The sequence below is a fragment of the Sceloporus undulatus genome, chromosome 6 (genome assembly GCF_019175285.1).
Source record: "Sceloporus undulatus isolate JIND9_A2432 ecotype Alabama chromosome 6, SceUnd_v1.1, whole genome shotgun sequence".
Classification (NCBI taxonomy): domain Eukaryota; kingdom Metazoa; phylum Chordata; class Lepidosauria; order Squamata; family Phrynosomatidae; genus Sceloporus; species Sceloporus undulatus.
Window position 1 is genome coordinate 48162269 of NC_056527.1, and position 18027 is coordinate 48180295.

At 42.4% G+C, this 18027-nt stretch overlaps 2 protein-coding genes across 8 annotated transcripts in view; one reads left to right on the plus strand and one right to left on the minus strand.

Moving 5' to 3' along the window:
• NKIRAS1 (NFKB inhibitor interacting Ras like 1) overlaps positions 1–11478 on the minus strand; it is a 15351-nt gene extending 3873 nt beyond the window's left edge. Inside the window, exons 1-3 of one of the 7 annotated variants that reach the window (XM_042476689.1) lie at positions 11388–11478; positions 8623–8751; positions 5829–6070 (exon numbers count right to left, since the gene is read on the minus strand). In XM_042476689.1, the coding sequence (XP_042332623.1) occupies positions 5829–6070; positions 8623–8716 (336 nt within the window). In that variant the 5' untranslated portion in view covers positions 8717–8751; positions 11388–11478. Of the gene's footprint in view, positions 1–5828; positions 6071–8622; positions 8752–9723; positions 9814–9909; positions 10174–10196; positions 10335–10534; positions 10605–11272; positions 11314–11387 lie in introns of those variants that run through there. The other 6 variants (XM_042476695.1, XM_042476688.1, XM_042476690.1 and 3 more) reach the window with 6 other exon arrangements.
• On the plus strand, positions 11440–16557 carry RPL15 (ribosomal protein L15). The gene is made up of 4 exons (XM_042476687.1): positions 11440–11519; positions 13792–13973; positions 14242–14378; positions 16200–16557. Exons 2-4 carry the CDS (start codon positions 13802–13804, stop codon positions 16503–16505), a joined length of 615 nt encoding a protein of 204 aa, XP_042332621.1. The 5' UTR covers positions 11440–11519; positions 13792–13801; the 3' UTR covers positions 16506–16557.
• The last annotated feature ends 1470 nt before the right edge of the window (positions 16558–18027 follow it).

Genomic DNA, 18027 nt, shown 5'->3' on the forward strand with positions numbered 1-18027 from the left:
ATTTTAAACTGATCCACTGAAATCAGTCATGACTTAGATTAATCATGAGTCACTCAGCTCCTGCTGATTTCACTGAGTCTACTCTAAGTATAACTAAGCCTGGATCCAACTCTTTGTCTTGCACATCTCATTCTCTGCACTGACACTGGAAGTATATGACTACACAATGAGTGCTGCTGCCTGTAACCCCAATAGTTTGTGGATGAAATTTAATTTTTAATTGTTTGCAACTGCTGCAATCAAAAGATATGGAGATAAAGATGTAAACATCTGTCTGCTCATGGCTGTGATCATGCTGTAAAACAGGGATAGGGAACAAGTAGCCCTCCTGACATTTTAATCATCAGTCCCATTATCCTTCACCATTGGCGATACTGCCTGGAGCCAATGGGAGTTGCAACTCAACAACATCTGGAGGGCTATACAGTCCCCACTTGTGGTGCAAATTGTACAATTAATCCGTCTAATGCCAGCAAGAAAAAAACTGACTGTAAAAAGGAATGTGTTCCTAGCTCTGAGTGTTTAAAATGGTTATGCTCTCAAAAGCAAAGGCGGGGAATTTGTGGCACTCCAGATGGTGCCCTAGCATAGCCAGTGATGAAGAATGATGGAAGTTGAGCAACATCTGGAGGGTTGCACACGCTTCATACATCCTCTAAAAGGTGTGAAACTATATAGAATTTGCTAAAGGTTTCAAAACAATCAGGTTAAAAGAGCTATCCACTTCTCACAATTCTTGGCTCTCCCTGTGCACTTGCACACATCCGCATGTGCGCTACTTCACTTCACTGGGACGGCATCAGAGCAGAGGTGTGCCTGTAAAGATGCCAGCAAGGTACAATCATGCCCCCCCCTTCACCCCATGTCCCCTCTTTGACTGTCTGTTTTTTGTATGTTGTATTCATCTCCATGAGAGATGTCACACTTTCTCTTTTGGGCATTGCCAACCTCACCGCTTGAGTATGGAAGCTCCGTCTCATTTAAATGCACTTCTGTGTCGGGGCATTTATACGCACAATTAGGGTTAGGTTTTGGAAGGGGCACCCCTTCCGAGTCGCCCTGGCATCAATGCATTTATATGTACGTGTGAAGCTGTACACCTTCTGGGAAGAAGCGGAAGAATCCAGCTCCTTTTTAGTCTGACTTTTTTCCCTGTAGCATAGGCGCATTACAGACCACCCCTTTGGGGTGGCCTGTAACCGGCCCTTTCCCCGCTGGATCGGGGCCTCAGCTGCCAGAACGGCAGCCTCCGAGGCCCCGATCCGCCATTTTCCAGGCCGCTTCCCTGCAGCCTGGAAATGGGTGTCCTTGGGACTTCATGCCCCAAGGACACCCGATGGCGGCGGGGAGGAGGAGAAAGGGGCCACTTGGCCCCTTTCTGCCTTGCGTTGCTGGCGCTGCCGTCTAAAGGCTGCACCAGCGACGCAAACCACAGAAGGAGCTCCACTTCGGAGCTCCTTCTTGCACCGCGGAAAGGGCGCTCTAGGTGCCCTTGCGCGGCACAACGACGTCACAACCGCGCCACCTCGTTTGGAGGCAGCGCGGTGGTGACATAGTCATGGCGGCCCCCGTGTGGAATGGGCACCACTGTTTTGTACTGACTCGATCCGTACTAGGGTTAAGGGTGTCTGGAAGGGATGACCCTTTCTAACCCTAGTACGGACCCAGTCCGTACTATTACGCCCGTGCGGAACGGGCCAAAGATTGAGTGCACTTTCTGGCCGGCTTCAAGGCATGTGTCATCTAAATGCCTGCCTCGAAGCTGGCCAGAAACCTGCTTATTTTGACCATCTGTTTCACCCCTTAGTTATCCTAGAATTTCATGGGTTTTATCTAAATACAATTATATCTAGTGATAAGATGTAGCATTTAGGACATGTGGCAATATTTCTAATAAATTTATCTTCTATTAATGTGCAGTTGGGATTGTGCCTAACATCAAAGTACAAAAGATGTAAATGTATTTGTATAGTTCTGAAAGTGAATTCACTTTGAGGTATGGTATTCCAAATTTGAACTGCAGTAAACTGAGGTCACCCTTTGAAGAGTATTTCTGATTACTATTGTCCATTATTGTGCTGTCTTGAAAGCCTGACCTGAATTCAGATACTTTCATACTATCATTAAAAAGAGAAGAACGAAGAATATTATTCTCTTTCTACTTCACCTTAAATTGGATAATAACCAAAAGGTACTTTTCTGGACAACAGTCTCTGTTTCAACACGGAAGCAATCAAATGCATAGGACTACAACTACCATCAGCCACAGCCAATGTGCAAATGGCCCAGAGTGATGGAAGTTTTTATCAACACACCTAGAGGATGCCACCTTGGGGCTGATTGCCTTAAGATTAATCTTTTAATTGTTTGCCCAGAGCATAGGTGTTGTAAGGTTCAGGTACCTCCACAAAGTGTACCTTGGTAAATTAGGGAGCTGACTCATAAGCAGTCCAGTCAGCATTGCTACAGCAACTGATTATATAATCAAGAAAGGAAACAAATTTATAAGTAAACAAAGCAGTCGTCATGATATAACAACCCGTTGCCCTAGTCTATTATAGTTGTAATAGACCCTGGATGATCCTGGAACACATCTGGGCATTAGCCAAAGCTATCCAGTCTATAATCAGCAATACAGAAATACCTCAGTTAACAAAGCCCCTTAGACACTCCTTTTTACATAGCCTTTTAATGCTTGCCCAGCCCTCCCTTATCCTCTTCATTCTCTGTCCAGCAGGAGAAACACAGGTTTTCAATCTTGAGGTGCAGCAGTGGGCCTCACATAAATAATGCAGTAGAGCTTATGCTGGGAAAGATCAGAATCCTACTCTAATTGACCCCACAGTAGCTGTAGGTGCTTACTTAGAACAGGGTCGTGTAAATTGGAGCTGTCTCCAGAAACCATTACTAAGCATGCATGAACAGCTACAGGGAAAAAGCCTCCAGAAGTACCAGTTCTCCTCTACAGCAAGGCAAAGAGTTTTGCTTAAACGTAGAAGTGACTTTCCTGCCCCCCCCCCCAAACTGGAAACACATGATTTTTGGTTTGGTAATGAAAGCTGGAAAATATGTTTTAGGAATGGGTGTGAGCGTGACCCATGGTGGGTCCTTGTGGCCTTCCTAATGTTTTCAAATTAGTCCATCATCAGCATAGCCAATGGTCTAGAGATGGTGGAGCAGTCTGGAGGGCTGCAAGTTCAACGGCTGTATTTTTTTCTTTTTAAAAAGAACCTTGCCAGTCAACATAGCCCTCTGTGTCCATGCTCTTTGCTATTATTTACTTATTCAGTATGTTTGTGTTGTGCATTTCCACCAAATGGTGCTGAAGGCAGCCTAGAACAGTCACACTGTTGAGGTGGTTCTACACACTCGAGAGCACATAGCAGAAATGAAGGAGTACAAGGCCAAAGTGTTAGAAAGGATGGTACTACTTCAGATTACAGGTAGGGATTCTCACTCTGCATAGATGGAAGAATTTTAATAATATAGGAGAGCACTTTTGCACCCTGTACCATGTGTTTTAAAACCTTATCTGAAAATAAAAACCAGCAGACAGTGATATGGGTTTTCCAGAAAAAATAACTGATTTTTTTTCCTGGAAATTTTCCCAATATTCTAAATAATGTTACCTGATTTAGCACATATGGCCCAAGTGTCATATTCAAACAGATTCCAAGATTCGTGTAATCTGTTGGAATGTTTTTAATAATGGAAAGACAGTAGCATATATTTCCCTTATACTTAACCAAAAAAATGACTGTACCTCAAAGAACACTGTCTTTGTAAGGACACACAGCTAAAGAAAGCTTTACTTAGTATACCTTATATTGACAGGTTATATTTCTTTTGCTGTGGTATAACTGTATTACCGCAAGCTTCACTCAGGGCTGAAAGAGACGATCATAAAGGGGCAGCTCTACGGCAACATTTTTCTGGCACTAAAAAAAACAGCAAAATGCAGCTCCTTTTTGGGGTGGAAAAAAGGTGCCTTTTCCACCATGGCAGCAGCTTTTTGGTGTTTCTGTGGTGTGGTGCATGTAAACGCCGCACCGCAGAAATGCCATGACAATGCCCACTGTGTGGTCAGCAGGGCAACATGATGTGTGTACGCCATGCCCCCAAGCCACCCCAAAGCTGGCGGTTTTTGCCGGTCTGTTTTGGCCGTCACTCACTCTCTGCAGTACTTATCAGTTATATTTCAAGCTGAGGAAAATCTGATTCAGTGCAATCAATGAACATTCTGTTTCACTAAGGACTGATTGGAGTACAACAACCCAGACAACTAGGGACAAACAGAGGGCATGGAAAATTTTCCACTGAAAAATATTCTACCCCACATTTCTGACAGCACATTAGATAGAAATGTTCTTATCCCATTCTTCACCTAAGAGTACATTCAAATATGGTATTTACACCATCACTGTCACCATCACCAAAACACTGACACCCACGCTATAGTCAGTTCTACCATCCCATTTTACAGGGTCAGAACTGCACAGTTCAAATCAGGATAGTCTAGATCAGTGGCTCCCAAACTTTCGTCTTCCAGATGTTTTGGACTTATACCCCCAGAAGACCCAGCCAGATTGGCCAACTGTCAGGAATTCTGGGAGCTGAAGTCCAAAACATCAAGTGGACCAAGCACCCAGAGGGTCACAGTTGCCTGTCACTGTGCTAGAATGCAGCAATCTGTTTCCTCATTAGTACCAGCTCATGAGACACAAGGAAATCCCAGCATCAGTGGTGGTTTACATAATAAGGTATGACTGCTACACGAGACAGTGAGAGAGAGGTAAGGCCTTCTTCCACTGCATTAATCAATGCAACCAGGAAGCCCTGAGTATTATGTAAGAAGTTGCTCTGACAACAGCCAGCATTACATAACTGTATCCATACGCACACTTACTTTAAATGGCCCTAGAAGAGTGCTTTCTTCTTTGTTCGAGGCACTTAGTTAAGAGGTCCAATAAGGACACACATTCTCCTTCCCTTTCTTTTTCTCTGTGTATATCATTTATAGCAAGAAAATACAGAGTGTTGTGTGTAGGTGATATATAATTCAGCTTGCCATGCTACAGGAATTCTATTAAGCAACCACTGAAACACTTTCCTATGTGAAGGGTTTGATTTAGTAGCCACAACAAAACAGACATTATGTTCCCTGATTTCCCTGCAAATCCATTGCTTTGCCACTGCACATAGTATTGCTATTATTATAATTTCTCAACCACCATCACATTTGAAGTAAGACTCAAGGAAGGATAATAAAATGCATAAAATAATAACCAGACAAGAGAGTGTGAATGTAAGTAGAAGATATACTACCATCCATTTAATGGATTTTAAGAATATTTTACATTAACTTTTTAAAAATGGTATAATCCCCACTGGGACTATTAGCATGAGACTTAGCTATCATTCTGCACTTACTCTTTGGAAAGGGGAGACATCTTCAGGCGCCTTGCTTGAAAAGAAAGAGATACACCAAAAGATTTAAAAACTGTACCAGTACAGAGAGAGAGAATATTACCCTACCGTGTTTCACCAGAAGAACAGATTCCTCCCCCTACTCTTACCCCATAAATCTATTCATAGGGAATGCAATGGGGAGGAGATGCTCACCCACACAACACTAAATGCCGCCAAGAGAACTGTACCTCTTACATGTGGAGGTTTCCCCTTTTTCTGGCACATACAAAACTGCCTGACCCGCAGGTTAATGAGAAACCTGGTATAGGTAATGAGCTCGTCCTCAATACATTGTGCTATCATATATTAGCCAAGACAACTGAGGGATTGAAGCGATCAAGGGATTATCTTTTTCTTACCTCTTTTTTGTCTCTCAGTTTGTCAATCTCCTTTTTGAGCCAGTCCACAGTCTCAAAGGATTCCATGCTATTCACAGCATACACCAGAACAAAACCATCTGCAATAGAGAAGTAGTGCTTGGGGAATTCCTCGCCCTCTTGCACCCCACAGGTGTCGTACAGCCGTAACTGTTCCTTGACTCCTCGATCTGTTTCAGCCAAAGCCACATAAACATCTTCTATTGTCGAAATACATTCTGCACCTATTATTTTCAAAAGGAGAAAACGCCTGTAAAATCAGAAATATTTGAAAAAGTATACTATTTTCCCCTCCATGTGATGGATTGTTTTAATTATCAACAACGGTAATGATCCAGAAAACATATTCATGAGTAGCTGTCTTGCCCATGTAGCAAAGTGCAATAACATCCCAAATCCACAGAACAGTGATACCATTATCGGACAAACCAAAATGCACAAAACACATGTTGCAAGGTTTTGAAGCTCTACTGGCTTCTTCATCAGGCAAAGGTGTTAAAATTGCAGGAGAAAACAAATTATGATGATGCCTGATGAAGAAGCCAATCGAGCTTTGAAAACTTGCAAAATGTATTTTGTGCATTTTTATTGGCCCAATAAAGGTATCACTTTTTTGTGGATTTTGGATGTAATGATCCTGATACCCTGTTTTCACTTGCCAGATCATGTTTTTTCCATGATAGAACATGTCAACAAATGATTTGTTTTTGTATTTTTTCATATTGCTATTGTAATATTGTTACAATTTGAACAATGAGCCATTATTAATTGTCTAAATGTATAGCTACATCCTTCTCCAAATGGAATACAGTTTACACAGAGTTCTTGCTTTTGCAGATGCATCCCTCAACACTCAAAATCTGATCTTAATTTTCAGTAGTAAGGGTACTATTTATTTGGGGGCAAATATGATTATTGCACTAAGATGGGGTGACTGGTGAGTAACCCGTAGTCCTATAGACATCAATGAACTACTACTCACAGGATCCCTCACCACTCACCAGTCCAGAACAAGGAATTTTAATTATTTCTCCCTTTCAAAAAAGAAGAAGAAGAAACACAGTACTGTATACTCATTTTAAAAAAGTTACTTCGTTGCTCAGTACTGAAAAAGTTTCTTGTTTCGTGATTTATGGCTAATAATGCAATTATTATTTGATTATATTTTTTTAAAACCGCTGAAATATATAAATTGCAAAAATTCCTGTACTGTATAGGACAATGTTTTAAGAGTTATAAGGAAACCCCAAATAAACGACTGCAGCAGGGGAGCAATTTTTACCTGTATTGTGAGTCATACCTAGGTTTGCCATAACCCGGCTGCAACCGGGATTGTCCCATCCCAGGTGCCGCCAAAAACCGGGACAACCCCGTTTTCAGCCGGGTTGTGCCGCAACCCGCGGGGCCTCGCTGCTCTCCTCCTCCACCGCGCATGGCCGTGCGGAGGAGGCAGAGGAAGAGGAGGGCAGCGAGGCCTGGGGCGGAGGAGGTGAAGGTGGAGGCGGTGCCTCCTGCATGCAGCTGTGCCACCCTCCCCGCCTCCCCGCATCCTCCTCCCTCCTTCTCGGCCTCTGTGGAGGCCAAAGCCTCCGCAGAGGCCGGGAAGGAGCGCATGGGGCCACCCGCGATCACTGCGATCGCGGGCGGCCTCCTCGCGTGTCCTCCATTTTAAAAAAGTGTCCTACATTTGAAAATGTTGTCCTACATTTGTCCCGGTTTGGAGGTCCTGACTTATGACAACCCTAATCATACCACATGACTTAGGGTCCTTGACCAGCCAAAAAGCACAACTGGAAATGGCCTTTGGGTTCTCCTGGTTTAATAAGAACCTTTTGGAGAGTTCAAGGAGAGTGCTTTGACCCTTGAGGACCCCAGGATGCCAAAAGTATTGTGGGAATATGTGGCCACATGCTGTTATCCCCAAGAGAAAGGTAGTAGATCTTTTCTTGAAATGTATGATTTTAAGCTCTGGGACAGGCTGCCTGAGATTGATGAAAGCTGGACTCCCAATATGTGGAGGGCCACAAGTTCCTCAGTCTGTCTGTGGCCACTGTTGGGGACCATCCTGCCCCAAACATCCTTAGAGTTTATGCAAGTTCACAGCATGCATTTACAGAAAATAAGGAGAAAGCTTGCCAAGGGCATAGCAGAGGCAGAATGCTCCATTCATGTTTGCCACAAGCTGACTTGCCCCCAAAGGCAGGAAACTGAAATGCCCAGAGGCACACTGGTAAGGCTTTGTCTTTGCTCTGCTCCATTTATTCTAAAGAGACATCATGACAGGTGCTATATCCCAAAGCCAAGTACAGTCGGCCTTTCTTATACACGGATTTTTTATGCACGGATTCAAACATCCACGGTTTGAAAATGTTCCAAAAAAGGATAAATTTCAAATATCAAACCTCGATTTTCCATTTTTGTAAGGGACACCATTTTGCTATATCGTTATATTTAATGGGACTTGAGCATCCACGGATTTTGTTATCCACAGGGGATCTTGGAATCAAACCCCAGCGTATAACAAGGGTCCACTGTATGGAACCAACATTTTGTTTATGTTTGTTTAATGCCTGGCAAAACCGAAATCTCTTCCATGACTCAAATTTCCAAACAAATCCAGTTGGGTTCATTAGTCCACAAGATGAACAATGCAAAAACTATAGATGCAACCGCTACCATGTTAAATGTATTGCTCATTTATTAAATTATTAACTAGGACAGATAATTCTTATGACTTTATGGAAAACAAAATAACTAGAACATACATCTCTCTTACCAACTCTGTGATTACCATACAGAACTTGTTCCAAAATGGCTGTCTTGCCCACTGAAGCCATTCCACAAACCACCACTTTGTAGCCCTTTCCCATTTTCCTTTAGGCTGTTTGACTTGGTTGAATAAATCCTGTTGAAGAATCACAAATGTTGATCGTATCTGCAACTACCATTAGTCAGACAACAAAACAGAAAATATTTATTTAATATATATTGTGCCTTTCTTCCAGCAGAGAAACAACAGCACATTAACGCAATTACCGTACATCACAGTTATTTCTTTCTGCTTATACTTGCCAAAACTATAAACTCAGGGACCAGCACCAGTCCAAGAAGCACCACTTTGAATATATATATATATATATATACACATACATACTGTGCTTGCAAGATAATTTGGAGGACAATAACAAGTAAAAACATGCAATATCAAAGTAAACACTAAAATATTCGGGATATGCATTAAATACATTGTGAAGCTTCAGCTGCAAAAGTGTTATTAAAATGCCATAGGTTGCAGGTGACAAATACAGACAGACATCTAATGAAGGAAATGTCATGATTATCTAAATGTGTGATACATGAACTTTATATTTCACCTTATGTTGGAAAAATATATAGTCTGTGTGTGTGTGTGTGTGTAGTATTATAATAAATATAATAAATAATAAGTGTTTGTCACAAAGGATATAATATTTTGAAAAAGCAGGACTGAGTTACAGTCCTTTGGCTATTCATTCATAAGGCCTAAAAACCCTGCAGTGACAAAATTCCTTGGACCTTTAAAAGCATACAGTATTTTATTTTAATACTTTAGAAACTTCTCAGGAGTATCCTACCTACAAAGTATTGTATTAGTATTCCTCATGAAACAAATGAAATTGAAATGACAAACTTGCCTGACACACACATCAAAGCTAATTGGAATCTCCTCATCGCCCATAAACTACAGCTATAAAAGCTGGAGAAATTCAGCCATTTATTTATCTGCTTTATAGTGCATAGAGATATGGTGTATGTATGTATGTCTTTATTTGGATTTGAATCTGGGTCTTTAGGCCCACTCACCATAAAACCCATTAAGGACCATGGCCTAACCTACCTCATGGGTGGGTTAATAAAGAGAGCTGTGGCATAGTGATTTAAAGCTAGATTCTGGAGACTTGAGTTCGAATCCTAGCTCATTCAACTAAACCAACTGAGTGACCCTGGGCTAGTCACACTCTCTCAGCCTCAGAGGAGGGCAATGACAAACCCCCTTTCCAAGAAAACGCCATGAAAGCATCACCTTTGGTTTGCCATAAGTCAGAAACAACTTGTAGGCACACAGCAGCAACAACAATAGTGAAATTGTATTTAATATACAAAATATTGTGGAGTTGTTATTGCATTTGATCAGTGGTTAAAGAAGGTTCCCTACTACTTTAAGAACTTTAACTACTTTAAAAAGATGTTACTGACTGCAAGACCAACGTTCCCATTATTATGATGATGATTGTACATTTAAAAGGGGAAGCTGCTACTTATGGTGTGTTACTTTTCTCCTAAAACACACACAAGAAACAAATATCCTACTTGGATATTTCATTTTGAGGCACCTTGTCAGCATTCACTAAGTCAATGAATACTAAATGCCGGCTCCAAACCTGGAGGGCGGCCTCTGAGCATGTCCAGAGCGCCTCATAGGCTAAGGCTGCATCCACACTGGAGAAATAACCCGGTCTGGCACCGCTTTAACTCTTTTGTGACTCAAGGCTATGGAATTCTGGGAGTTGGAGTTTGTAGTGGGGCCAAACTCCAACTCCCAGAATTCCATAGCCTTGAGCCAGAAAAGAGTTAAAGTGGTGCCAAACCAGGTTATTTCTCCAGTGTGGATGCAGCCTCGGTGTCACCCAAAACCAAACCAAACCAACCTTGACAAACCAGTTTGCTGTAACCACACACTGCAGCAATAATCGAATTTGAGCCCTGCTTTAATTGCCTTGGCTCTATGCTATGGGATTCTGGGAATTGTAGTTTGTCATTATTTTTAGTTTCAGGGTGGGGGGATATGAGGATTATGTGATTTTTTTTAAAGTTATGTATGTATTATGTATTTTAATTATATATCCTTATTGTAACCCACCTAGATCCTTCCAGAAAGGCAGGGATATAAATAAAATGTATTATTATTATAATATTGTATAATAATAATTGTAAGCCGCTCCGAGAGCCTTTAGGGCTGAAGGGCAGGGTATAAATACCATAAATAATAATAATTATAATATATATACACTATGTATATATATATATATATATGTATATGTATATGTATAATAATATTAATAATAATTAGCTAAATGTGTAAGATATGAGCTTTATATTTCACCACATGTTGAGAATATATATATATATATATATATAGAGAGAGAGAGAGAGAGAGAGAGAGTCAGGGCTTTATTAAGGCCCAGGCTCAGGACAAAGTTAAATTCCCAGAATTCCACAGCATGGAGCCAAGGCAGCTACAGGGGTTTCAAATTGGATTATTGCTGCAGTGTGGAAAATATATGTATATATAGTCATGGAATGTATAACTAGCATGGCCTTGAGGGCAAACACAGCTCTCCATTTCTACAACACATGTTCATAATGGACACTAGTTCCCCACAGACCCAATCTTATCTCTTTACAAAATGAGACAGAGACAAGGGGGGGGGGTGACGTGTCACGTGACTTTCCCCTCCGTGTTCTCTCTCCCAGTTCATTAGAGGGAGGAGCCTACTGAACTACATTTCCCGGCAGCCTCTTGGGCAGAACGTCTTCCTCGCGCCGGCCCCCCCTCCGCGTGCGTCATGCGCTCTCTGCCGCAAAGCATTGTGGGACGCGTGTCTCTTCCTTTCCGGCTCTGGGCGCCGTCGGGTAAGGATCGGAGGCAGTACTTGTCGCGGGTTGAATCCGCTGCCATCCTAAAATTGTGGGGCTCTCCGGGGTCCGTTTGGGGTCGAGGGGGACGGAGGGGAGGCAGGCAGAGGAGGCGGTCGGGCTTTCTTTGGCGGGGAAGGCGAGGAGGGTGAGTTTGGGGGCCTTTGGGCCTAAGGCTCCCGAGCGAAGCGGGTTGGAAGGTTAGGAGGAGGCCAGGGAGGGCCAGGCAAGACTCCTCTTCCATAGCTGCTCCCAAAGACACTGCAGAAATAGCCCTGTTTCAGTGCTATTAGCGAGTCCTGGGGAACTGGAGTTCATGGAGGCACCAGAGCTCGCTCTCTCTCTTGACAGAGAAGGCTCCTTGTCTCACAGAACTACAGTCCCTAGAATTGCCTAGCATTGAGCCAGGGCAGTCAAAGCAGTCTCGAACTGGGTTATTTCTGCAGTGTGTTTGGGACCCCTGGGCAGCAGGGGTGACCAGATGTGGGGTCCTCACCCCAAAGGAGTACTGCACCCGTTGTTGCAAGGTCTCCACCGTCTTGGAAAATAGGCCCTGTGTACAGTCATCCCTCCATATCCACAGGTTTTTTTATCCACAGATTAAAGTATCCACAGCTTGAAAATACGTACTCAAACTGTAACATCGACTTTGCCATTTTATATAAGGGACACCATTTCATTACTCCGTTGTGTTTAATGGGACTTGAGCATCCATGGATTTTGGTATCCATCATGGCAAGTCCTCGAACCAAACCCCAGCGCAGCAGTCCCCAAACTGTGTCCTTTAGGAGATTTTGGACTTCAGGCCCCAGAAGCCTCAGCCATGTTGCTTGGGATTCTGGGAGCTGAAGTCCAAAAGCCAAGCAACATGGCTGAGGCTTCTGGGAACTGAAGTCCAAAATCTCCTAAAGGGCACAGTTTGGGGGCCCCTGTAGTACAGTCAAAAAGAGCATAGCAGCATGTTCTTCCCAGTAGTGTCTTATTAAATGATGTGATCATGTGGAAAAGATCACAGAGGTGATCCAGTCCAACCCCCTGCCATAAAGGAAGATGCGCTCAAAGCACCCGCGACAGATGGCCATCCAGCTTCTGCTTAAACACCTCCAAAGAAGGAGGCTCCACCGCACTCCAAGGCAGCCTATTCCCCTGCCACAATAGATCTTACTACTAGGAAGGTATCTCTTTTCACAATAGAAGTAATCTGATGCGATGCTTATGTCTTATACTTTTTAGTTCATTGTAGAGGGACCAGTAGAAAAGTGGAAATGGTTTGGATATGATAGTTTCACATTCCTGTTTGCTTTGGCTTTCAGATGGCAACCGTGGTCCAAAACACACTGCAGAAATAATCCAGTCTGAGGTCACTTTAACTGCCCTGGCTCAGTGCTAGGCAGTCCTGGAAATTGGAGTTTATTGTGACACCAGAGCTCTTAGGGAAGGCTAAACGTCTGACAAAGCTACATTCCCAGAATTCCCTAGCATAGAGCCAGGGCAGTTAAAGTGATCTCAAACTGGGTTATTTCTGCAGTGTGTTTTGGACCTTTGTTTTCATGTGGGAAAAAATTGTAACATCTCTGTGCCATAATAATAATAATAATAATAATAATAATAATAATAATAATAATAGGTAATAATAATAGGTAATAATAATAATAATAATAGGTTTTATTTATATACCGCCCAATTACTGGGAATCTGGGTGGCTTACAACAGAGGGGATAATAGACGGTTCCCTGCCCTCAGGCTTACAATCTAAAAGAGACGACACAAAAGGAGAAGGGAATGGTGAGGGGGGAAGGGAATCAGGTCCAGCATTCTTCTCTCCCTCTGAGGCCTGGACCAAGGCAGATGGACCGGAGGGAGGGCTCTTCTTCTTCAGGCCAGCCCCTGATGGTACTGGGCCAGCCTTCTCTCTCCCTCAGAGGCCGAAAGATGACAGTTAGGGAGGGAGGAGCCTCCTTCTTCAGGCTAGCCTTATGCTCCTTTGCCCCACACCACAGGTAGAGAAAAGCTGTTCTCACATAACTGACGACTGTCTTGGCAATTAATATTGCTAATTTGACAGGTTTTGATAAAATAAAGACAGTGTTTATCAGTAGTGCAGTTGGGACAAACATGTTTTCTAAAAGTATGTAGCAACCCATTGTGTTGTGTTAATCACTGCATTATTATCACAGATGGAAAAGCTTCCCTTGATGGAGGGATACATAAGTATGTGTCTATTAAAGGGGGAAATCAATGTAATACAGACGTGTCTCTCTCTTTGCAGGTAAGTCATAATGGGTGCCTACAAGTATATCCAAGAACTATGGCGGAAGAAGCAGTCCGATGTGATGCGTTTCCTTTTGCGTGTCCGCTGTTGGCAGTATCGCCAACTGTCTGCTCTTCATCGAGCTCCTCGTCCCACCAGACCAGACAAAGCTCGGAGACTGGGATATAAAGCTAAGCAAGGTAACAATGATTTTAGGGATGACATGAAACTGAACTTGAGTTGTATGTTTAGCCCAGCTGAATGTATGAGCATCCTTACAACTAGATGTACCACAGGCTTATTTCTATACGTCATTCAGATAAGAGTGCTGCTGAAGTGACAAGGTGTTGAAACATACTCTTCATTAGAAAGTTAGCAGTAATATAAAATGGAGACGAATGTCTGCAGGAATGTAAATACTTTGGCTGTTAAATTCTGTTGTTTCCCACCTATTTGCTTTTGCCTTAGGTTACGTCATCTACCGTATCCGTGTTCGTCGTGGTGGCCGTAAGCGTCCAGTTCCTAAGGGTGCTACTTATGGTAAACCCGTGCATCATGGTGTTAACCAGCTGAAATTTGCCCGGAGCCTACAATCTGTAGCAGAGGTGAGGTATTTTTTTATTGTCAGACTTTCTTACAATGTTCTCTGTTTCCAAATGAGTTTGCAATTGTTGCTTAAGCTGTAAATTTTTCCAGCACAATATACCATAAATCAGTTTTGTTTTCTTGGTTTATGATATGGCTTTATCTCCTTTAATTCATACATCCATAAGTGATCTTAATACAATGCATCCGCATCATACGCGGCACCGAGTGACAACTGGGAAATGGTGCATGTGCAGCACCGCATGCACAAGCCCCATTATTTTCTATGGGGCTCGAGCATACATGGAAATTGCCTTACACGGGGGTCTTCCCCGCATAAGACAAGGGCACATTGTATTACTGAGTTGGAAAACAATGGCAGAGTAACAGTTTAATTAGCTTACATTGAGAAAATAAGGTGGTGTGGCTAATGAACAGCATAAAGCATTTTTGGTATTCTAATTTTGAGGTAAAACATGGGATTATATAGTTTAAAAATGTGGTAACATACAGTGTATAGAATGTATAGGCAACTTTTCCTAGAGAAGCAAGGTCCTGTCTGATAAAGTTGGGCTTGTGGTGTAGTGGTTTGAGTTGGACCATGGTTCAATTCCCAGCTCTGCCATGAAACTCGCTGGGTGACCTTGGGCAAGTTACATGCTCTCAGCCTCTGGAAGACAATGACAAACCTCCTTTGACCAAATCTTGCCAAGAAACCCCCATGATAGATTTGCCTTAAGGTTGCAAAGTCAAATGACTTGAAGGCGCACACTACCAACAACAACCAGGGCCTATCTCATAAACCTGGGCATCTATGGAAAGACAGTTAGAAATTCAGGAACTCTTTTGCTGGCAGGCAGCAGGCATTTTGTTATTTTTAACTCAATTTGTATGCTACTTACATTTCTTGCTCTTAGTGTATAGTGTATTTAGGAAACCCAGTGCAGACAAATAGTATTTCAGGAATTAAGATATAGTGAGCCATTGCAATCTAATGACAAATTTAATCATACTGTGCTCTTTGTTTTGCCTCACCACCCCCCCTTTTTGCCTTATTTCAGAAATGGGGAATGTGTAGTTATTGATGTTATTGAATGGCAGCTTTCATCAATCCCGGATAGCAAGTGGTGAACAGTCCTAGCAGTTGCAGTCAGACATCTGGTGGTGGGCTGTTCTCCTCTGCCTTATATCTAAACTGGTATTTGGTTGATGTCTGTTCTACCATGATAGTCCCTGATCACATTTCACTGGAAGGTTAAAGGCTGGAAGGATTTTAGGGGCAGCATGCACACTGCAGAAATAATCCAGTTTGACACTCCTTTGACTGCCATGACTCAGTGCTGTGGAATTCTGGGATTTGACGCTTTGAGAGACATTTTGCCTTCATTATTAGAGAGCTCTGATGCCACAACAAACTACAGTTCCTAGAATTCCATAGCATAGAGCCATGGTTTTTAAAGTAGTGTCAAACTGGATTATTTCTGCAGTGTGAACACAGCCTTAGTCCCATTGCTTTAAAGAGTTCTCTATTTTTAAAAAAAGCTTTTGACCAGGCAAAGCATTCTCTGAAGATGCCAGCCACAGATGCTGGCAAAACGTCAGAAAGAAACTCTGCTAGAACATGGCCACATAGCCCGAAAAACCCACAAAAAACTATGGATGCCGGCCATGAAAGCCTTCGACTTTACATTGCTTTTAACAATCTTTGTTTAGCTGCCAAATGCCATGACAAATCCCCTTTCTCTTTTTTGTATGAAGCTTTTCAGGTGGTTTTTTTAAATAACCAGCCATCCTTCTAACCTCCAGTTCTTTGCTAACCTGAACTCTGCTTTTACATCTAGGAACGTGCTGGCCGCCACTGTGGAGCCCTAAGAGTACTCAATTCTTACTGGGTGGGAGAAGATTCCACATACAAGTTCTTCGAAGTCATCTTGGTCGACCCTTTCCACAAGGCTATCAGACGCAACCCAGACACCCAATGGATCACCATGCCAGTCCACAAACACAGAGAGATGCGTGGCTTGACCTCTGCTGGCAGGAAGAGCCGCGGCCTTGGCAAGGGTCACAAGTTCCATCACACAATTGGTGGCTCACGCCGTGCTGCTTGGAGACGGCGCAACACCTTGCAGCTTCACCGTTACCGCTGATTTTTTTGCTTATAAATTTCTCGTTATAATAAAGTCAGCTAGAGGCTTTGGATTTCCACTGTCTTGTGTTTTCATTACAGTAAGATTAGCAACCTCAGACTAAAAGAATCAACTTGCGAACTGCAGGTCACTGGTTCTTTTTTTTCTTTTTTTTAATGGATTAATGAATTAGTCTTGGCTGTAGGTGTTTCAAAAATAAAAGCTTGTTTTAGAAAATACTACTGCCAGGCATGAACCAAATAAATTCCATAAATTCCAATGTGCAATTTTGGAACTTGTTGAAAATGACAGGTTTGTTTGAAAGGTAATGTAAGGAGCTCTGCAAGTAAAAACAGCTGATAAATATCCAGCGTATTTGGATTTAAACATTTTGGACAACCAGCATTTTCTCAAAGCATGTTTGATAGTCTTTTCTGTTTATGCCCTTATTTTCTTTGTTGGGAGATGGTTTTATGAAAGACATCAGATTTAGGGAGGTATGATTGTTTGGCCACTGCATAGGCGCAAGCCATTGTTCACAGTGTAAAATGTGTTCCATTCTGACACTTCATGGGCAGGATTATAAAGAAATGCTTGACTTTTGACTATCAAATTTTGACACAGCCATCTTATTTAAAACAAAACTGAATAGTCTCTGGTTTCTGAACCAGGAGTAGTAGCCAACCTGCAGATCTGCCTCACAAAATGTGGCCTTCTTCATAGAATCAGAGTTGAAAGAGACCATAAGGGCTATCCAGGCCAACCTCCTGCCATTAAGGAATACACAAATCATTCCTAACAGATGGCCATCTACCCTCTGCTTAAAAGCCTCCACAAGGAGATTCCAACACACTGTTGAACAGCTCTTATTGTCAAGGAGTTCTTCCTAATACTTAGGTGGAATCCATTGTTCCATGGCCTAGTCCCTGGAGCAGCAGAAAACAAACCTGCTCCATTCTCAAGATGAACATTAGGCAGTTATATATCTGAGTTCCAATTAAAGTTAATATGGAAGTTCTGCTTTCGTGTGTGTACACACACACACACACACACACACAGAGGGATCCTGTATACTGTGTGTTACATGTGTGTTATAACACGTCAATTTCAGATACAGACATATCCCCTGGGGTAGTGGGGATTCAACAGCCATTGTTACTTTTTTAAAATTGGGATTCTCGAAAAGTCAGTTTCTGAATTAGCTTTTTATTTTCTAAAATTGGTTTATTTAGATTTTGAACAAAACAAATCTGTAACCATGAAGAAAAAGGACTAGGACATGTCATGTAAAAAGACTATTAAAAAGTAGCTTCTTTGTCAGCTCAGTGCTAGGGAATCCCGGGAATTGTAGTTTGTTTTGTCACCAGAGCTCTGACAGAGAAGGCTAAACGTCTCACAAAACTACACTTTCCAGAATTCCCTAGCACTGAGCCAAGGCAGTTAAAGTGGTTTCAAACTGGAATATTTCTGTAGTGTGTTTTGGACTTAGGTTTAATGCAGGAGAACTACATGTTCCAAATGGATCATTGACTGGATTTTTTAA

Coding starts and splice junctions, on each gene's coding strand:
- RPL15 (XM_042476687.1), top strand. CDS start 13,802: ATGGGTGCCTACAAGTATATCCAAGAACTATGGCGGAAGAAGCAGTCC. Junction 13,974..14,241: donor GGGATATAAAGCTAAGCAAG/GTAACAATGATT, acceptor CTTTTGCCTTAG/GTTACGTCATCTACCGTATC. Junction 14,379..16,199: donor GCCTACAATCTGTAGCAGAG/GTGAGGTATTTT, acceptor TTTTACATCTAG/GAACGTGCTGGCCGCCACTG.